Here is a 23914-nt window from a genome sequence, read left to right as displayed (position 1 = left end):
ACCAGTTGACCTGTAGTAAGTCTCATGGTCGGGGGGGTAGGACCAAGGGATTTGGGATTTGTTTATAAACATTTTGGTATTTGTTTATAAACATTTGTGATTTGTTTATAAACATTTGTGATTTGTTTATAAACATTTTGGGATTTGTTTATAAACATTTGGGATTTGTTTACAAACATTTGGGATTTGTTTATAAACATTTGGGATTTGTAAGTCTCATGGGGGGGGTAGGACCACTACCAGTTGGCCTGTAGTAAGTCTCATGGTCGGGGGGGTAGGACCAAGTCTCATGGGTTTTGGTATTTGTTTATAAACATTTGGGATTTGTTTATAAACATTTGGGATTTGTTTATAAACATTTGGGATTTTTTTACAAACATTGTGCACCAGATTGAAGCATTTTCATGGCAAATTTACAATTTTTATCCGGCGTGGCAAAGCAGGAGGGGGGGGGCCTCTGTATAATATGTTGCCTAGGGCCTCAAAAGGCCTAGAACCGGCACTGCTTGGAGAGTACCACCAGCTCACAGTACACAGTTTGTACATTGGCAATCAGAAAGATCATTAAAAAAAGGAAAATCATGTCCGACTTATCGACCAAATCAACACATCAGTCAAACTGTACATAAACTAATGAACATGACAGTCAGTTGTTTACCTGTGCGACCCAGGCCATGTAGCAAGGTGGAACGGCTGACACACTGGGTGAGTCATGCTGGTTGTCAGACAGACGGACCCCGTCAAAACTACACCCCTCCAACTGAAGACCTCCAACCTACAGGATGATAAAATAAAATAAAAGGATATAGGAGTGAGAATTACAAGGACGATGAGCGGGTTGAGGAGTACATGAAAAGATGAGGCTGCCAGAAATCCTTCAGTCAGTGATCATGGAATCATAGCTCTGCAAGAGGCAAAATGTCTTCAAGATTCTATGGGCTCTATTTTCATCCCTGCCGTTAACCTCGACACTGCCCGAAGATTTGTATAGGAGCTTGCTCTGTCCTTAAATGGTATTTTGGTCCAGCGCCACCCGCATCCATTATGCCGACACCGGTATTTGCGCTTAGAGGTGTAGTCATGGGCGTTTTATGCCATATTAGTTTGGTATAGAGTCCGCAGTCAGGCTCCTTAATCTCCTACGGATCTCTTTGTAATTTTCCTATAGTCAGCAGAATTGAGTGGCTGTCACTTCCTTGTGTCCATTGTGTTTATATAATTGTCTAGTCAAAGAAGTTATTTGACTTGTGTTAGGCATTGTGCACGATTTGCATTTGCTCGTTCAGTTTCATCACCCCATCGTCCAGCAAATGGGGTTTAATCCGATTTCCGAACTTTCCTTTTCGCTTGATACAGTCTTTTAAATGGACTGTAGGATCTATATACCAAATGAAAGTTTCGTAGATTACACAGCACTTTGCATTTTTTTAAATGAGCGAGATCTGAGCGAGTTGTGACTCAATGAAAAGATGAGTGTTCTTGGCTCTGTGTGCGGTGGGGAAAACAAGAAAACGGCACAAGTGAGACTTCAAGGCAGCAACGCATAACTCTACCATGGGCTGTGAGCATAGACAGTAAGGCTATGAAGCAATATAGCACTGGGCATAACGGGCAATGGCATGTGGCAATGGCATGGTGATTGGTCTCATTATTGTAATAACGCCAAAACCACACCTATGCATAATGTAACAGGTAGTGGAGATGTTTTAGGGATTTAGAAAGTTCGGGACAAAAATAGAGCCCTAGGTCTGTGTGTCTGGAGCTAATCTGGCAAACCAGGTCCCGGTCAACGCCAAATTTAGTTTTGTTTCTTAAAGGTTTTATGACATTCATTTTCATTTATTTTTGTTTTTATTTTTTATTTTAGGTTTTATGACCTCAATTACACCCAAAAAACCTGAACTTTGAACATTCAGTGGATTTTCTGTGGTCTGAAGTTTTCTTTGGGGTTTGGAAGCCTTTTGAGCTACAATGAAAACAGGCAAAACAGTGAAAACAGTGACATCTGCTGGCAAATCCCATTGACATATATGGGATTTTCAGGATCTTACATCACAAACAGCAGGAAAATCAGAGCACCTGTTTGAGCCAGAAAACCCCAGATCACAGAAAATCTACTGAATGTTAAAAGTTCATGTTTTTTGGGTGCAATTGAGATTAGAAAACCTAAAAAAAATTAGAACAATTGCAAAACCTTTTTTTTATGTCACAATCCCTTTAAGTAGGCCACAGAATTTCACTAACTCAGGAATTCCTTTTCACATAATTATGTTTATACAGTAGTATATATTTTTTTAATTAACTTTAATTATAATTGAAGTCGGGGGCTGGGATCGTGCTGAAACCAACTTTTGAGTCATATGTCATCGATATGTCAGATGACTGATGACATGAAGTCTGAGATCCACATTGCAGTTTATTTTCTTTTTTTTAAAGAAAGCCCAAACATTACATGCCATCGACAATGACTAGACAGTTTTGAGTAAACACAAACATTGCGTAAACACAAACATTGAAGATGAAGGTGAGGATGCAAATTCCCATTGGCTGTAATCACACTGGTGTGATTTTTTTTTACCTTTGCTTGAGACAAAATCTCTTTTCATGATGTGAAGATTACGGTTTTGAAGCGTTCCTTTCAGAACGTGATACCGTCTGTACAGTCTGACTGTAGAGTATAAACTGTAGAATTCAGGTTAAGATTTGACATTTAACACTTAGGGTAGGGGAATGAGGCATTACCCAAGGTGAAGGAGTTTAAGTATCTCGAGGTCTGTGTGTGTTTAATTTTGCGTGTGATGTTAGCACAGTGACTCAGGGATTTTCCACAGAAGACGAGACAGTAAAGGGAACCCTGGCGACACACACACACACACACACACACACACACACACACACACACACACACACAACACGCACGCACCCTGCACAGTAAAATGATCAGTGTTAATTTAACTCCTAGTGTAATCAAATGGACCCTTTACGGGTCCACATGGTTACACGTGCACACTCCCAGAGTCCAGTGATGGGTTCCCAGTGTAAACCTCTTCCTCCCTCTTGTTCTCATTAATCTCTCCTGTCGTCTGTCCGTGCATTCTGACCTTTTAATGGAAAAATGCCTCATGCAAGGTCCCGTTATTGGCAAAGGAGAATGGTTAAGTATTGAAGTGATACGGCCAATGAATCGTATCACCCCCCCCCCCCATCTTGTGTGTGTGTGTGTGTGTGTGTGTGTGTGTGTGCGTGTGCGTGTGCGTGTGCGTGTGTGTACCTTGACTTGTAACTTGGCATGTGTTATTGGATTCTTCCAGGATGTCACAAACTTCAGGCTGTCCATTGAACAGCCCATAGACCTGCAGATCATAAACACTTTACAATAACTATATGCTTTGTCAACAGTTATTCATCATCATACAATTAAAGGTAGGGTAAGTGGTATTTTTTGGTTAAAACAAAAAGTTATTTGGGGTAAAAGGTTAAAACACGGTATTCGGATAGTAATCATTGCTTTATAGATTTTTTGTTCAGTAACAGGGGTCTTCCCGTCTCTCCAGCTCTATAATAAACGAGAAAATACATTTTCAGGTAGGTGACCAACTTTCAGCCAATCAGGAGAGTACTCATTTATCAGCATCGTTTTATAGTATTCCAGCTCCAGATTTGTCTGCTCATACTAGTTATCCACTTTTTATATTTATTTATTTATTTGAAACTCCGTACACATTATTTGTCCGTCCTTCTACTTCCACGTGCTAGAAACTTTGTTCAAACTTCAACATGCAGCTTTGTGCAGAATGGTGCACGTGCATTTTTCTTTTTACAATTATTGATGTGCTCTAATTACTTGCAGAATCATGTTTGCTAATAACATGTAATTATTGGAGCCACCCCACAACAACAGATGGGGCTGATGACTCTTTTGCCCTCACTTTATATAAAATAAGTAATTTCCTAAAAGACCTATACTGGTCGAAACGTTGTATGTATGCTGTGTCGTGAATAAAAGTTGTCTGGAGCATTACAAAGTCAGTTGCGAGCCCCTGCTTTTGTCTATATTCTCTGATTACTTTCATAGTACTTTTTGTTTCCACCAGGCCGAAGGCATGGGAGTTTGGGTGTGTGTGTCCGTCTGTGTACAGCTAATCTCGGAGACTGTTAAAACCCAGTCAATGCCATTTTTTGCACACACACTCCCTGGATGCCAACGATGAACCTCTGCCCCAAATTTTCCAGAACGGCCTGTTATAGCGCCACTAGGAGGCCGACTTAGATTCTGTCCAAAAATCCCACAAATTGTTACACAATATCTCTATAGTCATGTGCTCAAGATGTATCTCTCCGATATCTCATATTCCATCCTAATTGGCCAACATTGGCTTTAAAAGTTTGCAGGATTGGCCCATTTTGAACAAAAACCCTCAAATCATGAACGCAGCGTGCAATTTACGTGAAATCTTTCACAGGAATATATCCCACTCTTTTCACATTGGCCTGTTATAGCGCCACCAACAAGTGGCCTTTTGCAAAACATATTTTTTTACAAGTTTTATTCCGAAATTGCAGTTCTAAAGTTTGGCCGTTTGGCTGTCTATGGCCGACAAACTATATACCAAACAAATCATCCTCACTGCCAAAAAATTCACCTTACAGCACGCATGTTTTTGGGCATGTAGCCTTTCTTTCACACAATGTGACTACCAAAGCACAGAGACATTCATAATGTGAAATACAGCCATTTTAAAATGATTTCTCACATGGCAAAAAGACCAGTCTTAACTCAATCATAAGCACGTTTTTGATCGTACCAACACAAAAATCGCACACGTTGTGCCTCGATGTCTCACTCACAGTAAAACAAATAATAACTAGAACTGCACTCTGTCGAGTGCCTACTTGCTTGTTGCACACAAATAGGCCATAAATGGCCTACTAGTGCGCAAGCAGAGCGCGCAAGTACTGTCGACCACTACAAACTGTCAAATCTCAGCTGGTGACGTATATGTCGATCAGTGTCGGGTGGATTAAAGGAAATGCCTCCATGTATATGTATATGTAATTTGTAAGTTGATTAGCGGTATAATGTGGTTACTTTGCGTATGCCCCGTTTGATGCGTATGTATCGTAGCAGCATATGACGTCAGGTATAACTGGTACAACTAGCTCTCAATGATGACGTAATAAAGATGTGGATTAAAGGACCCAATGCCAGGGTGTAATTCTTTTCGATGGTGATGTGTTTTAGTGTTGGGAGGATTAAAGATAATGCACATGTATGTACTCTGACAACTGCCATATCAAGCACAAGTAGTCATTACGTCATACGCTGGCACGGCGCATACATATCAAACGGCGACATATACGCATCGAAGCACTGGACATAAACTATTACTTGCGCGCAAGTAAAGTAAATATAGCTGCAAGCAGTATTAAGACGGGCCAAGCCATAAAGTTGGAGACTGGAGATGACGTCATAGGAGGGTCCAGATCTTGCTTTAAACAGCCATCACTCCAGTTCCCAGCATGCTACAGGTCTCAAACTTAGTGGGTGGTCTTACAGGACAGGCTATAATATCTTATGTCCCGCCCCCACTGTCTTCCTATTGGCTGGGCTTTAAACAGCCATAACTCATTTTCCCAGCATGCTACAGGTCTCAAACTTGGTGGGTGGTCTTACAGGACAGGCTACAACATATTATGTCCCGCCCCCACTGTTTTCCTATTGGCTGGGCTTTAAACAGCCATAACTCATGTTCCCAGCATGCTACCGGTCTCAAACTTAGTTGGTGGTCCCACAGACCCCAAATTTAATCAAAAGATGGAAAATGGAAAGTTGTCCAGAGCCACCAATCTGACCTCAATGCCCATGCATGTGCATACCCATATATGGGACTGACCTACTTCAAACTCTGCTTGCATAATGACTTGAGGGTGTGGTGATGGACTGACCAGTAAATCCCCATATAGGAGCACACTGATGTCAGCAGACTGGCCTAGACTCCATACTCGGGCACACAGAAATATCCTGAGTCAGGTGAAGGAAGGGGATGTAGCTATCTCCCGACACATAGACAGTCAGGTGAAGGAAGGGGATGTAGCTCAGTGGTAGAGCGCATGCTTTGCATGTATGAGGCCCCGGGTTCAATCCCCGGCATCTCCACAAGTTTTAATTATTATTAATTTGCTAAGTGTTGCTGATGAATTAGAACAACGGACCACAATGGAAACAAGCTTCCTGTGGTTAAATTGGTATTACATTATTATTACTAATCTATTACACTATTATAACACCAACCATGCAATATATCACATTCTTAGACCATCATCAGTACATTGTCTACGGCATGAATAAAAGGCTGAAAATCAGTTTTGAACGACATTACAATTTCCAGATCCCTTCAACAACAGCTTCTCTCATGAATACACACAGCTTTGGGTGAACGTTTCGAAAACAAAAACACTGCCCCCTGTGAGGCTCGAACTCACGACCTTCAGATTATGAGACTGACGCGCTGCCTACTGCGCCAAGGAGGCCTGAGTGCATGAGTTGTGCCTGTGGCTTTAAGAGCTGCAAACGGGGGAAGGGTGGCTCCCTTCATACTGAAGTGTTGACAGTCTTGAATGGAGCAGAGGTAGCGGAGTGAAGAAAATGGCTCAGTTTACCAGTGGTGGATAGTAACAAAGTGCATTTACTCATGTACATGACCAATTCTTCCAGTTCTTGACCAGTTCCTAATCAGTGTTAAAGCAAATTCTGATTTCGTTTTACTTAGTCTTTTGAAAAACACACAATTTAGTTCTAGTCCTATTTTTTGTCCTGAAATCGTTTAGTAAAAATGAACACAGCTCTTAATAGGTCATACATTAATGATTATTTGTTAAAGATTTAGTTGCATACGTCATGGAAATAAAATAATGTATTAGTAAGATGATTATCTTGATATTACTACGCTATCACATTGTTATTCACTTACATTACATAAGAAAAAGAAAGGGCAAAAGATTGGCTGCCCCCTGTGAGGCTCGAACTCACGACCTTCAGATTATGAGACTGACGCGCTGCCTACTGCGCCAAGGAGGCTGCATGAGTCTGCACCCATGCTTCTGGCTTTAAAAGCTTCAGAAGGGGAGGGGAGTGTTTACACTGCAACTTTAAGAGCCACAGACGCGGGGGAGGGGAGTGCAGAATGTGTCTCAGTTTACACTGCGACGGGGGAGGGGAGGAGACAATGTGAGCTTTCACTAACGGGAGAACGGCTGTGGCCCAACTGTGGCTGAACAACTGAAGGTATTTCACCACGACATACAAAACAAACCTACACTTCTCAGTTAAGTGGCAGAGATGGACATAACTCTTAAGTTATTTATAAGTAATTGAAATGGAAGTCTTTCATATATTTAGAGGAGTGGGGACATTCAACCCCTGTGAATTGCCAGCCCAGCACTGATGTGAGCACACTGCAGCACAAAGACAGCAGAAGGGGAATTAGCTCAAATGGTAGAGCGCTCGCTTAGCATGCGAGAAGTAGCGGGATCGATGCCCGCATTCTCCAAACTTTTTTTGACGGAGCACTGCAGTAATGGGTAGACATGCCGTCTATACATCAGAAAACCTATCTACGTGTCAAGTGTCCCTGAGCAAGACGCTAAAAGCAATCTGGATGCAGCATTAACAGCCCCCACCATTTGCCCCTGCTTAAGGGACAGCCCGATCTCAGCTCACTGAGGGAAGTGTGAGCTGCAGCAAAGTCAGAGTACATGGGGAATTAGCTCAAATGGTAGAGCGCTCGCTTAGCATGCGAGAAGTAGCGGGATCGATGCCCGCATTCTCCAAACACTTTTTGGGGGGTGACGGCTGCAGCTGAATGGGTAGACTAGAGAGAGGCCGTTTGGTAATCAGAAGGTCCAAAGTTCACCCAGCCGTGTCAAAGTGTCCCTGAGCAAGACGATTAACCCCATCTGCTCCATGGCTACTGCATTAATAATAGTCCCCAAGAGTGGAGTTTTAAATGTTGTTTTTTTGGGGGGTTGGGAGGGAATTCGGTCAGCCCTGCACCGATGTGAGCACACTGCAGCATAAAGACAGTACAAGGGGAATTAGCTCAAATGGTAGAGCGCTCGCTTAGCATGCGAGAAGTAGCGGGATCGATGCCCGCATTCTCCAAACTTTTTTTGGGGGAGCACTGCAGTAATGGGTAGACATGCCGTCTGGACATCAGAACTGTCTACGTGTCAAGTGTCCCTGAGCAAGACGCTAACAGCACTCTGGATGCAGCATACACAATCGGTGCCGGAAGTTCTTCATAATAGGAGCTCTGGGGTGCCATAGTTGTCTGAGCGCTTTTACTCTGAAACCCACGACGCGGAAACAATCTACTTAAAAAAAGTTTACTTTACATTGCGATCATTTTAATTTATACGATATATGATCCAAAAAGCATTCATATTTTGCGGGAGAGACGGATGAGGAGCAGAAATGAAGCGCCAGTATATCAATCCGTTCATAACCACGGAGAGCGCCCTGGATTAGGAGAGACGAGTCATTCTTTCCGCTGCGCTAACAGCTAAGTCAACGATAAGCTAATATGAGCCCAGAGCGTAGCATACGGTAGCCGAAAGGCGAACTGACAGAAAAAAAAAAGAGGAAAGATTCTGAATATTCATATCTCGCCCGGTATCATTGAGGATGCGCTAGGACGTCCTCACACGTTTTATGTACGCGTCGGTAGGTGGCGCTATGACATGTGGCAACGTCCTATGTACGGAAACGGTTAACAGCCCCCACCATTTGCCCCTGCTTAAGGGACAGCCCGATCTCAGCCTACTGAGGGAAGTGTGAGCTGCAGCAAAGTCACAGTACATGGGGAATTAGCTCAAATGGTAGAGCGCTCGCTTAGCATGCGAGAAGTAGCGGGATCGATGCCCGCATTCTCCAAACCTTTTTTGGGGGAGCACTGCAGTAATGGGTAGACATGCCGTCTATACATCAGAAAACCTGTCTACATGTCAAGTATCCCTGAGCAAGACGCTAACAGCACTCTGGGTGCAGCATTAACAGCGCCCACCATTTGCCCCTGCTTAAGGGACAGCCCGATCTCAGCTCACTGAGGGAAGTGTGAGCTGCAGCAAAGTCAGAGTACATGGGGAATTAGCTCAAATGGTAGAGCGCTCGCTTAGCATGCGAGAAGTAGCGGGATCGATGCCCGCATTCTCCAAACACTTTTTGGGGGGTGACGGCTGCAGCTGAATGGGTAGACTAGAGAGAGGCCGTTTGGTAATCAGAAGGTCCAAAGTTCACCCAGCCGTGTCAAAGTGTCCCTGAGCAAGACGATTAACCCCATCTGCTCCATGGCTACTGCATTAATAATAGCCCCCAAGAGTGGAGTTAAAAATTTTGTTTTTTTGGGGGGTTGGGAGAGAATTCGGCCAGCCCTGCACCGATGTGAGCACACTGCAGCACAAAGACAGTACAAGGGGAATTAGCTCAAATGGTAGAGCGCTCGCTTAGCATGCGAGAAGTAGCGGGATCGATGCCCGCATTCTCCAAACTTTTTTTGGGGGAGCACTGCAGTAATGGTTAGACATGCCGTCTGGACATCAGAAAACCTGTCTACGTGTCAAGTGTCATCTGCTCCCTGGCTACTACATTAATAATATCCCCCAAGAGTTTTTTCATTTGTTTTTTTGGGGGTTGGGAGAGAATTCGGCCAGCCCTGCACCGATGTGAGCACACTGCAGCACACAGACAGTACAAGGGGAATTAGCTCAAATGGTAGAGCGCTCGCTTAGCATGCGAGAAGTAGCGGGATCGATGCCCGCATTCTCCAAAAGCTTTTTGGGGGGTGGTGGGCTGAAGCTGAATGGGTAGACTAGAGAGAGGCCGTTTGGTAATTTATTTTCCCTTTTTACCTCCATTATGATGAATTCCTGTTCTGTTCTTTGAATTGAATTTGAGCTTTGACTCATTATTATTATTATTATTAGGTCCAAACCACTGGACTGATATTTGGCTTAACCTTAATGCTTATGTGGTTGATGTTCTGTATTTGCTTCAGTCAAGAAAGGAAGTTGTTGTTACTATTCTTGCCTTTGTACTTGTTTACTAATACTGCAGTCTAATGTTTACTAATACTGCACTCTAATGTTTACTAATTCTGCAGTCTAATGTTTACTAATACTGCAGTCTAATGTTTACTAATACTGCAGTCTAATGTTTACTAATACTGCAGTCTAATGTTTACTAATAATGCAGTCTAATGATAAAACCAGGCTTGTTTCCATTCCATGCCAGCTTGGAAAATCAACAATGGTGGACATTGTAAACAAAGTGGAAATGCTAATTTGGAACTGAAGACTGAAGGAGAGATGGAATTATACAAAGTAGGGTGACATTGATGACATCACCATGAGGACAAAATCAGTTGAGCTGTTCCTGAGAGCAATTTCCATTAAAGCACCTATAATATGATTGTTCAAAATTGGTTATTTGTGGGGATAGAAAACACACATGGGAGCCCCAAAAACACAAAAGAAAGACAAGAAAAGAAATGAAAAAAGTTGAATTTTATGTTATAGGTCCTTTAAAGTGTCTATTTGTAAGTCTCTAAATGTTTTGATGAATTGAACATGATGGACCCTCTTGTAAACAAGTGTAATGCTTAATTGGGTCGTCCACTCACAGTTAACAGTCTTTGTATTGAGTTTGTGCTTGAAATGTACTGTAATTCTGCAAATTGTTAATAAATATTTCAATCAATCAATCAAAACCAAAGTTCACGCAGCCGTGTCAAAGTGTCCCTGAGCAAGACGCTTAACCCCATCTGCTCCATGGCTACTACATTAATAATAGACCCCAAGAGTGGAGTTTTTCATTTGTTTTTTGGGGGGTTGGGAGGGAATTCGGCCAGCCCTGCACCGATGTGAGCACAATGCAGCACAAAGACAGTACAAGGGGAATTAGCTCAAATGGTAGAGCGCTCGCTTAGCATGCGAGAAGTAGCGGGATCGATGCCCGCATTCTCCAAGGAGCTTTTCATGGGGTATTTTTCCACCCCTTAATGTCCATTTCAGTTTTTGTTTTGTTCAAGTTTACTTTATATTAGCCTTTAATAATGTACATTTTAGATAGACTGACCTAGACCCAATGTTTGGGCATGCCTGACACAGAACTTGCCTCCCTTTTAAAAGAGGGTATGTACTATGTAGGAACCATGCTTTGCATGTACTGTATAAGGTTATATCCAAAAGGTTTTATCTATCCTATGTGTTGTAGATTAATTGAGTATAATGGACCACAATGGAAACAAGCTCCCTGGGCTTTGTTATCGTTTTCAGAAGAGGTTTTTTTATACTGCCGTACCGTTAATAAATGTGTTAATAAAGTACGCTATTCAATCAATACAATGGGTACTCTGACAGTCATGAATGCTATATTTCACATTATTAGCTATTAAAACATTTGATGCTAAGTATACTCATCCCATCAAATGAAACCACTTACTCATTCTAAGGTGTTTTATATTGATATAATAGGGCCCCTCTATTTTCCATTTTTACATATTTCACATTATTACCTATTAATAGGTGATGAATACATTTCAGTTGCAATTGATTATTAGTAGAGTTTGTAGCCTATGACTACACTATTATTGTATTATTACTACAATAGTAGGTTATTACACTGTTAATACATAATTATTAAACTGTTTTTGAGGACAAAACCAAGCTGCCCCGTGTGAGGCTCGAACTCACGACCTTCAGATTATGAGACTGACGCGCTGCCTACTGCGCCAACGAGGCTACATGGGTGCATGGATCGGCGGGAGGTAGTGGGATCGATTCCTGCATTCTCCACATTTTTTCTACGGAGAGGGTATAGCAGTAGCTGAGTGGGTGGTAATCAGCAGGTCCAACGTCTACGTGTCCCTCGGTGCTGTATTAATAGCCCCCAACAGTGGAACTCTTAAAGGTGTGTGTGTGTGTGTGTGTGTGTGTGTGGGGGGGGGGGGGGGGGGGGGGGGGTGAAGGAGCTCTGATCACTGTTTGCTGAGTGATGTCTCTGTTCTGAAGAATCATACCTAAGACAGGGGGAATTAGCTCAAATGGTAGAGCGCTCGCTTAGCATGCGAGAAGTAGCGGGATCGATGCCCGCATTCTCCAAGGAGCATTTTGAATATCTGCAAGCCCTGAATGTGCAGCTCTGGTTTTGTTTAGGTTTGTTCTAATCTTTACATATCAGACGTCATGTGGCAAGTCTATGGACTTTTAATGTTGGCTTTAAGCAGTGACGTCATGTGGCAGCCACAGTGGGCCCCTCACGTCACACAAGTGTGTATTTTTAGAAAGGCCAGTCTTCCAGGCTTTGCCCAAATATTATTTGGACATGCCTAATTTCTCTAGAACAGATTCCGCACTACAAACAGCAGAGGGCGCTGGTTTTGGCGCTGGTTTTTTTCCGGGTTTGTGTAAACACAAACATTGGCTTGTGATTGCCATCAAATGAAACATCAAAATAGACATTGAGAAAGGCCGTCATAGGCAGACCTGTCCCCCTAAAGAAGACAGACTATGCAAAGGGTAGATTATTTACATTTCTTTTAGGTGTGCTAGCTCCTCCAACGCCTGGCTTTGTGTGTGCCCCCATGACATCATGTGGCAGCCAACAGAGTCTATGGACTTTTTACTATGACATCAGGTGCCCAGTCTCTGGGCAGATGTGTTCCCAGATTTAGTCATGCCTGACACAGAACTCCATATATGGGCATAGAAAGGCAGTAACAAACATTGTTTTATTTAGGGATAAAAGGGACACATAAATAAATGTGAAAAGTGAGGGGATGTAGCTCAGTGGTAGAGCGCATGCTTTGCATGTATGAGGCCCCGGGTTCAATCCCCGGCATCTCCACAGATTTTATCTATTCTATGTTGATGAATTGACCACATTGGAAACAAGCTCCAATGTTTGTTTGAGTGTTAAGTGTACTGCCATACTGTTAAATACTTTAATAAAGTATTCAGTCAATCGGTACAATGGGTATAATACCAAATTGTGCTGAATATAAGACCAATGGAAATATCCTAAACATTTTGTGAAAATCTGCACTTTTTCCACCCAAATAACGTCACTTATACAACTTAACAGCACACCGGTCAGTTGACTTAACCAAAGATTGTCTATCTATTAAGATGCATGAACTTCATTGGAGCCAGTGATTCACTATAGGCACAATGGACAAGTACTACAAATGTTCTCCTAAGAAGGCATGGTTTGCTCCTCCCCAACCCCCCACGTCATGTGGATGAGCATTGAGAGCATTATATGGCAAATGTCATGATTCCCATTTTCCAAATCAGACCCCATCAACCAAGAGTCTATGAAAATTATATTATTAAGCATTGGGACACACATTTTATTTCACTTTTGAATGTCCATTCATTTCACGTTATAATATTCACATATTCTCATCTTAAATATGGGGCCAGCTGAGCCCCCTATGTGACGTCCTTCAAATTGCAGATGGACAGAGAGACTCTTCCGGACTCCTCTCAAATCTTGCGAGTTTGTAATGCTGCGACAAGGTAGATTTTCTCCTGATTTGTCTCGCTAAAAGAAGCCATTTTAGTATGGATATCTTAGTGTGCCTTGTGATGATTGGGTCGAGTATTTAGTTCAGTGGCCATGGAGTTAAGGAATGGTTCATAAGCTGTGTTCACTTTCATTCTCCCATTAGGAATAAATAGACTCCAACCTGCTTCCCGTCTCCTAAAAAGGAGCGTGCCCACGTCACGCAAATACGGAAAGTAAAGCAAAGTTGGGTCCTCTAGCTATTGGCCTCTTGGACTTAACTCACAAAAACATATTGAACATCCTGTTCAACCTTCAAATTAAAATCATCTGACAATGTAAACAACTACACGTGCTTACTGTGTGTATGCTCGTTCTTGCACGTGGCTATGGACAGCTCGATCCTCCGTTCTTCACTTGACGTGCAGATTTCCAAGTGAACCTGACCACTGAATGTACCACTATTCATTTCTTATAGGCTTCTATCTTTATCTTAACACACTTTTAAATTGAGTGACAGTCTGTAGGCCAGGGTTCCCCAATTAATTTTCCTCAAGGGCCAAAAAAATAATAATAAACTTGTTTTCTTCCGCGGGCCAAACGGGGGCACCCGCGGGCCGCTAATTGGGGAACCCTGCTGTAGACTATTTAGTATTTAATGCCTGTAATCACAAGTAACGGGTCCATTATTTAACGGGAGCTGCTGGTCTGGTTGGTATTTTGACATAATCACGGGTGATGGGTGGATCTACAGATCTGATTATTGACAGGCAGATCCGGTGCGCAATAAAAAATGGTCTGTGTAGGACTGTGAGGTAGCGGGATCGATGGCTGCATTCTTCATTAGGACTTAAAGACCTACAATGAGTGTGCAAATGTACTGCGAGTGTACAGAAATTGTACAAATGTAACTAAATGGACCATACACTCAGAGTTAAAGATGGCTAAATGCTAAATGACCACTGACCAGTGAGTATTTTAGCATGTGTACAACACGTGTGGGAGGAGTGTGTGTGTGTTACCTGGCGGTCTCCTGTCTGAGAGCGTTGAGGAACGTATCGGGATGAAAGAGGTCTGATAGGTCCAGAGTGTCTGACAGCAGGTCCTTCCTCTCTGCACGCTCGACCCAGCTCTAGATAAACACACAAACAACAAATAAATGCTTCAGCAAGTTACACATGACTTTTTAATAGGATGAAATATACTAACTAATTCAACCAGGGGGGAAGCAAAACAATGAGGACTAATGCTGAGTTCACCCTTAGATCCCCAAAAAGTGCCACTTTTCATCACACACACACACACACACACACACACGCACACACACACACACACACAATTGTGTTAACCAGCAATCTCGCCCTATTTTAGAATATTTTACATACAGCATTGCATTTTGTATGTGTTAGACTAGAAGGTCTGCTTCAGCTATTCAAGAGCAATATAAATCAATGTATCTCTGTAACACCCGGGCCGTCCCTGGCACGGCAGGCAGTTATAATATACTATTGTTTATTAGGACGCTGGCACCACTATCACACCCACTCTTCAGCAGGGCAACTAGTTCCAATAACTGTGCTGATCATCAGCTAATGCTTAGCTGCTAATCAACAAGTCCACACGACTTCATGAAGAGATACTGTAGCAGTAGATTGTAACTTAATCAATCACTTAGAATGCCAAGCTAACACAAAACCAAGCTGCTTTCTGTTGTGAAGGTGCTAATGGCTAATCACAATTAGCATACACATTTCATGTTACACTCCAACACTTAGTTACAGCACAGACACAATACACAGGTATATTTACCTCTTGCAGATCAATAATAATAATACTGGATAATTGGTCGTCAAACAAGGTTACAAAATGTTCTCCACACAAGATACACAGAACTAGTGGTGCCAGAAGAGACTTTTCACTCTGTCTGTCTCAGACTCATTGATTGTGTAATTTAGAACACCTGTCTCCACTTGGGACTGGACTCCTGGTTGGCTCTCAATTAAGCACAGACAAGACAAAAAAAACACTAAATTGACAAGCTGCTGCTGACAAGATAGGCTGTGATACACACGTGTACTGGTTTAATTGAACATATCGACTCTGCATACATTATAATGTTAACTCATTTTTATAGATACATGGCATATTTCCATTTATTTTACCCATGATATACCCGCCTATACCATGTTTTTATTTTATTTTTACTTATTTTCTCTCTTTTCTTTTCAAACGTATTACAGCAATGTAGGCCTACTTATTAACTCGCCCAACACGTTATTTAAGGTAACACTCACACAGTATGCTAATGAGTACAACAGTAAATTATCAATCACTATATTTTAACTGCCCTGTAATCATCAGAGTAACTCTGAGCACACTAATGAGTAATTTCTCAAAAGCACTTTCACATTATACATCTTGGGCTCCATCTTGTACCACCCTTATCCCTAATCTTGTTTGCCATTTTTTACTATTGAAAAGTAGTGCCGCACTATGAACTTTTAGATCGGCTATTAATTTTATTTTTTACACATTGACTGCCAAGCACAGATTATTCCGCCATTCCGACATGTGGTCTTTTCAGTTTCAGTGGTTTACGATGGATGGCGCTCTTTTCCTCTTCCCTATCCCAGACGTGATAATAGGTGAACATTCAGTGAAAACAGCCGATCTGCAAGCTCACGCGTGTCTGCGACACTTTGTGTGAGCTTGTAGATTAGCTGTGTTTAAAAACAATAACCAGGCCATTATAAAATGATAAAATGTCATCACGCATCATCACTTTTGATAAGGAGGGCAGTTTGCTCCTAAACGTGGCGGGCTTTGGAGGTCGGCTGAAGAGCAGTGCTGACAAATAACAGGCAGTATGAGCAAACATCTGATGCAATCTCCATTATAAATGGATCCATCTGCAGGCCACAGTCTATCTCTATTGGCTTGAGAGATAAGAGTGGGTTGAAATGTTATGCCGAGAATAAATATCATTTTTTAATTTGCATGATGTTCTTGAAATCCCAGGCGTTGGGTTGACAGCCTGATAGCTTAAAATAAACACTGCTGTTTTACAATTATGAGGCCTTGACAAAGATATTATTATTCGTATTCTCTCTTAAAAAAACAAACACAATGTAAATACATGTAATATTTATATCACCACTGAAGTTATCGTATTTGAAGTCATTTTAATAAAACATTTTCACCACCAATGAATATGCTGTACATTTGATGACTATAAATACAGATATCTAATATCAGATAAGAGTGGGTTGAAATGTTATGCCGAGAAAGACCTAAAGCGTCGAACCATTGGCATGAAGTAAAGTCTCTTGTGGAGCTCTAGAAACAAATGTGCACATGTTTCTTCGTCCACTTTGACAATAAATATGCACATATAACCCTGCTTCAGTTCCATCCATCAATTCGGACGGTCGCCCGTCCATCACAGACTGGCACAGAAACTCACTTTAAAACACACACCTGGAGAGGTTTGGGCAGTATAGCCTTGTGTAGCCACTTCCACAATCTCCGAATACTAAATTTAAGAAAGATTAGATACGTTTTTTGTAGAAAAACTAAATAAAATAGATATTTTTAAATAATATATCTACTTAGTCAATATGTTTGATTAACCACTTTACTTAGCTCTACAACATTACCCTAGCTTGTAGATCGGCTATTTTAGCTATTCTTGAGAGCTTTATTGGCTACTGTACTTAAAAAACAGATTAAATTGATTAGTTTGATTAACTGTTTCACTGCTAGAGTAGAATGAGTCTAGCCTGAAATATCTCCAGTGTTAAAAATAGCTGTGTCCTGCTGCCCTCACTGTGGTGTGTAGACAGCCAGAGGGATATCTGGCGCTGTGGCTTAGTTGGTTAAAGCGCCTGTTTAGTAAACAGGAGATCCTGAGTTCGAATCTCAGCAGTGCCTTTTCCCAGTGGTGGAAAAAGTACTGCAAATAATCAGTATCAAATCGTTTTGCAATGCAAATAATCAATTGTAAGTTTTAAAATAATTGTAGTGGTACAGTATTTGCTAAGTAGAATTAAAAGCACTGACAAATGGAAAATTACTTAGTTGCTACCACTGGCCTATTCTCTCACACCCACAGGTAGAGATAAGGTTTAATCTGGAACCGCACCCTTGGTGCTACATTTCACACTCTCAAACAGGTTAGGTAACATGTGGCGCTGTGGCTTAGTTGGTAAAGCGCCTGTCTAGTAAACAGGAGATCCTGAGTTCAAATCTCAGCAGTGCCTTTTCTCTCGTACCTGCAAATGGAGATAAAGCTTGATCTGAAAACACATTCCAGGTCCTGAATTTCACACTCTGCCGGTATCAAAATCAACTTTTTCAATTAAACCGCTTTATGTTTTGGCCAGTAACTCTTGAACAGTAAGTAGTACAATCAACTTTCAATGATTCTTTGAATCTCTTTACACAAATCACAAAAAAGAGAACCCGTCCATTTCTGTAAACTAGATGTTCCGCTGCTATGCCTTTTCTTCAAAACAAACTCTTTTTGCCACTATTCAAATTTGCTCATGCAAATTGGTACACTGATTGGCTATGATTGGCTTCCAAAATTAGCATATTTCCAAGTTGGAAAATGCCACCAACATGGATTTTTCAAGTGGCCCCATTAGTTAATTTTGATCAGTAAGTTCTAGAGAACAAACATGCCGAATGTCATGCTTTGTATCATAGTGTGCACAATTCTATAAAACTATTGCCGTTAGCCGCTGGCTCCACTACATTACACTTTACCAAGGGCACCAAACACTGTAAACACATATCACTTTAAGGACTTCACTTTAAAGGGGTTCATTTTGTGGTTGTCTAGCAAATTAATTCCCTACTTGATCTTACTACAGCATCACACAAAAGCATCGAAAGTAGTATAAGCCAAAACATGGATCAAAGCAACACGTTTTGAGTTTGTAGATCTGTTACTTTTGAATTTGAATCCTGACAGAGACGAGTTCCTGGTGTTCCAAGGGGCTGTACGACGATAAAGATAATTTGGGGGTTGCTGAGGAAACTCCAGGTGTAACCCATTAAGGGTTTTCTTCGTCTTACTAATCACCATGGTAACATAATATGCTGCATGCAAGCGATCAATGTATAGCACCAATCAATTTGTTCCTGTTTCCCGTAGAGCTTGATGCACGGATCATGGCAAATCCTTTGACATTTTCCCATTAAAAAAAATATATGAGATATGAGAAATATATGAAGTATAGATTCTTGTCGGTGGGAGGGAGTTATCTCAAAGGCAGGCAACTTATCAAAGCCATTTAATTGTGCTGTGTCTCTTTGATCCACACCTGAGTTCAAATGAGCCTTCAGACCAGCACAAACAAACTCGACTACATATCCGACGAAACGCTCCAGGGTGTATTTAAAATGAATAAAAATGTCCAGCCGTGGACGTCACCTTAGAATAATATTTGCAGTAGTGTAACTGAACAAAAATACGGCACAGAATGGCATTCATAAAAGTGCCATCCGACACAGTGTTGATATACAAGTATAGTAAAAGCATCAGCATGTGTGTGTGTGTGTGTGTTTTTTTTCAAGGTCACTCGTTGGGCCCAGGTTGAGTTCACAAAACAGGCTAACGAGACGCACACAGACAAGTGTGAATGCATTCAAGTCACTTTAATATAAATAGCTTTATGTATCTCTCTCTGTGTGTGTGTGTGTGTGGGGGGGGGGGGGTGTCAGAGAGAGAGAGCTTATGTGTACTCTTGAGACAGAGAGGAGGGGACCGCCTCATGACTCTCAATACCTGCTAGTGAATTAATAATAATACACTTTATTAATGTAGTACTTTTTAGTGACATACATCATAACTGTCGGTGTCAGCAATGTTAGTAATGTGAGCTGTGTTGACTCATATTATTTATACCAAGACTTAGTTACAGGCGCACGTGCGTGTGTGCGTGCGTGTGTGTGTGTGTGTACACATGCATGCGACCAGAAACGTGCTCGTCACCCACAGTGGGTTCACGACCAATGGCTTAATTATGCAAAGGTAAAAGAACAGTGTTAATCATTACCGTGGGGACAGAGAGGAGCAATGCATGATGGGTTTAAATGGATTGGTGTGAATCGTTAGGTCCATGCTGACGAGGGCAGGCCTGCTGAAATCACCCGGAAGAGCTCTATTGATCACTGTTGTCGGGCAGAAACCTCCCATCTCCGTCATGCTAACTTTCTGTGTTTGTTTTTCCTTCGTAAATGAACACTCTACTTGATCATGCTACAGAGTCTCAAACAAAAGTAGAAGATCTACAAGCTCGAAAGCACCGTCTTTTGAGCTTGTACATCTGCTACTTTTGCATTTGAATCCTGAAAAGTAACAATTTAGGACATATGAGGTTTCCACCCGACAGAGACAATATGATGAGGTCCCCCTCCTAATAAGTGCTGAGGTCGTCAGTCATTTCCCCATCACCGTACTTTGAAATGTAAATAGGCTTGACCGCTAATTATCCCCGCTGTCTTTGGTAGAAGACAGAATTTGCGTACCTCACAGGTTCACAATTAACACTTCTGATGCCCAGGACGTGTGTGTGTGTGTGTGTGTGTGTGTGTGTGTGTGTGTGTGTGTGTGTGTGTGTGTGTGTGTGTGTGTTACCTGCACAGCGAGGGCCTGTGTAACCACAGCTCTGAGGTACTGCATGGGCTCCTCTGGCCCCTCCCACTTATTCTGCCAAGCCAAGGGACACTGAAAGAGAGAGAGAGAGATACTCAGTTTAAGGTGAAAATCTCAGGGACCCCCAAAATTATATGTATTTGAACTTTTGAAATGTTGTTCCAGGGACCCCCCAGAAGCAAAGATTTGAGTTAAAAATGTCTACATATAAAACTAGAAAAGTTTGTGGGTACAGGTCTCCACCAGGAGGATAGGAGTGTGTGTGCTGTTTGACAAAATGTTTAGGAGTAATATAAAGATCTTTTTTTCTTTTTCTTTTTTTCAACAATTGTCTTCATTTTGTTGAGGAAATGCAGTGCCAGATCACTCATAGCATCTCTGAGGATATAATTCTGGATGAGCAGGACATTGCAGCCTGCCTTCATCTGGTGGTTGTATAACAGGGCAACAAAAATAATATAACATGTAACAGTATATTAATAATGCTTAGTAATAATATAAAGATGAATGGCATGCATTATACAAATGGCAGGTTATTGACAAAGGTGGGTCGTTGTAATGGCAAAACAGTGGCCTTTCTATTCACATAGTCTATTCACACAGTCCATGAAAGTTACAAAATATAAACAAGAGTGTTGCACATAAATGGGCCTCCTGGTGGTGCTAGAAAAGTGTATGTGTGTACACAATGTTTTGTGCATACAAAGTTTTATGCAGATCGGTGCATGTAAAGACGTGACTTGGCCTGTTATAGCGCCACCATGAGGCTGATTTGCAAAAGTAGCATTGCTTCCTCAACCTAGTGGGAATATGCGTGCACACTGCACAGTTTCACTGCACTGCACGGCCCTGCGTTCATGATTTGCAGCATTTTGTACAAAATGGGCCAGTCTTGAAAACCTTGGAAGGCAATCTTAGCCAATCAGTGTAGAATCTGAGAAATCCAACAGACTCGTTGTGATCACATGACTGCAGAGATCATGTGTAACGATTTGCGTGAGATTTGGATTAAATCTGTGCGACTAATATAAACAAATGTGTTTTGCAGAAATCGGCCTCATGGTGGCGCTATATCTGGGAGATGTGGAAAATGTTTTGCCATGGCCTCTAGGGATGCGCATACAAAGTTGTGCACAGATCGATGCAGTTATAGTTGCAATCAGGAGTTGACCTGTTATAGTGCCACTGTGAGGCTGATTTTGAAAGAAATATGTGGCATGTCGTGTGTGTAATTTCATGGAAATCGCTGTTTGTAATTTGTGGCATTTTGTTTGAAACAAATCATGCAAGCTTAGCCAATCAGGGTGGTGCAGATCCATGTTGATTATATGGAGATAGTGTGTACTGAATTGTGTGATGTATGAATAAAATCTGTACGAGTAATGTACAGAAATATGTTTTTGCCAAAATCGGCCTCATGGTGGTGCTATAACAGGCCGTTGTGGAGAATTTGGGGCAGAGGTTTGTCGTTGGCATCCAGGGAGTGGGTGTGCAAAGTTTGGCATCAACCGGGTTAATTAATGGGGCCAGAGATTAGCTGGTAACGGACGGACGGACGGATGCACACACAGATGGACGGACGGAGTGCAAAACATACTCTCTCCCCATGCCTTCGGACTGGTGGAGACAATAATATGTATACATATATACATAGCTCTAGAAATGTAACACATGTGACAATGTCTGCTTTTTCATCTCACACGGCTCAGTAGTCCTAGCAGCCAGTAGGTGACACACGCCTCGGTACACACCAGTGCAGCACTGAGCCACATCTTCATGTACACTACAGTACCGTATACATTATTTGCATAAGAGAGGATGACGCATGGCTAAGAAAACACTCACTCCTGGGCACTTCACCACCTGCAGTACATGAAGTGATTACAAAGTGAGTACGGTACACTCTGTATACTTGAAATACTTCAGTATTTCTGTATACTTGAAATACTAGTATTTCAAGTATGAAGTATTTGAAGGGTGTGGGCAGTTAGGGCTAAGTGCTTTGCTCAGGGACACTTTGACACGTAGACTGGCAATCATGTTCGTTGACTGAAGCTTGTTGTATGGGAGTTCTAACTGCTCCAGACTGTCAGTGTCCCCGGCGGCTACAGCAGCATGACTGACTCATTCAGTGAGTCAGTCTGCTGCTTTCTCTTGGCCGGAGCTCTGGATTGATCCCTTTGAACTTCAAAGGGGTTTTGCACTGAGTTGATTAATTTGGCCACAATAGTGTCAAACTCCTTCTGTGCTCATTAGTGCTCAAATACAGCAATCACTCTGATGCATGCCAGAGGGGAGGGGGAAGGGGAAGCGTGTTTACACACACAGCCTTATCTAGTTTAACCTGCACTCCGCCAGATTGCGGCAGTATTGAGTTCACAAGTTCTCTCCTCCTGCCTGCATCTGGGCTCTCTCAAGCAGAAACGATGAACAGGAAGCAGTGGGACAAAAATCTGATATTTCCATAATAATTTCGAGTTTATAGTCCTGTTAGGTTGCGTTTACATTTGCGCTGTGGCACAGCTTCAAAATGTCACCAGTTGATCCCGCCTCTAGTGGCCGCATATCGCTCCGGTCTGATTACATACTGTACATGCCCACAAGTATGCGGCGCACACACACACACACACACACACACACACACACACACACACACACACACACACACACACACACACACACACACACACACACACACACACACACACACACACACACACAATGATCTATTGAAATAAGAGCCAGGGGGGTTATTTATTATCATTATCAGGCATTACATGTTGTGTGCAGAATAATGCAGGAGATTGGTACTGTGGAATGGATGCAGCTCATTGTAAAGCTTTTTTACAGAAAGGCTGCTAGGATGACAAGCAATCACTAATAGTTTACATTATTTTTTCCTGCCCAGCCAAATCACACTGTATAGTTAACAGTTGAGGTTGATAAAGAGGCCTATGTAATAGCAGGTTCCATTGTCCCCCCCCCCCCCCTCTGGGGACACTGAAAGATGGGGGAAAGGGCTTCTTAATGAGGGCCCAGGGCTTATAAAACAAAATTGTTGCCGTTACTAGAAACCTTGGATATATCAGACTTATATAATTCGTAATTCGACCGCCACAAAATAGTCCTACAGCATTATGTAAAATTCACTTCTGCATACCTCACCTACAATTACTTGGATTCATGAACAGTCCATGCTACGTGCAGTGTCTGTCAGAGAGACGAGAGAGGTTGAGAGAAAAGGAGAGAGAAAGCCAGGCAGAGTTCTACTGCAGGTCACTTGCGGAAAGTGATGAACAGAACTGTATTTATCTTTTGACTGACAAAACATTTAGATGTTTAATAGGTAGGTCTATCGGGTTGGAATGATTTCAAACACTGTCATTTAGTTTTGGAATCGCAATGGCAACCATTCTCACTCCAAGGAAATGTCGGCTCAGCAGCGCATCGCATGAAACAAACACTTCACCATTCTTCAAAAACGTCCCCTCATTATGGAACCTATTATCTTAAAAACTTTAAACAAATTCCAAGTTAACTGACGATAGATTGATGAGCCAAACATAATATGATGAAATGAAAGGTTCAACTTTGAGGAGATGAGCACGAAAACAAATGAAAGCTAAAAACAACACTCTGTACCCAGCACCATGTCAAGTATTTAATTGGTTTCATTTGGAGTCAGGCCAAAC

The 23914-nt window shown here is 42.0% G+C and overlaps 1 protein-coding gene across 1 annotated transcript in view; it reads right to left on the bottom strand.

Moving 5' to 3' along the window:
- Nucleotides 1-23914, bottom strand: part of dync2h1 (dynein cytoplasmic 2 heavy chain 1) — a 268404-nt gene that overhangs the window by 1418 nt on the left and 243072 nt on the right. The window contains exons 93-96 of the mRNA XM_080771399.1: nt 20205-20294; nt 14584-14693; nt 3272-3353; nt 659-775 (exon numbers count right to left, since the gene is read on the bottom strand). Of these exons, the coding sequence (XP_080627525.1) occupies nt 659-775; nt 3272-3353; nt 14584-14693; nt 20205-20294 (399 nt within the window). The remainder of the gene's footprint in view (nt 1-658; nt 776-3271; nt 3354-14583; nt 14694-20204; nt 20295-23914) is intronic.

This window comes from Protomyctophum bolini, assembly GCF_963924005.1.
Source record: "Protomyctophum bolini genome assembly, chromosome: 9".
Lineage (NCBI taxonomy): Eukaryota > Metazoa > Chordata > Actinopteri > Myctophiformes > Myctophidae > Protomyctophum > Protomyctophum bolini.
Note: the sequence above shows the minus strand (reverse complement) of the source record. Positions and strands in the feature narration are given on the sequence as shown.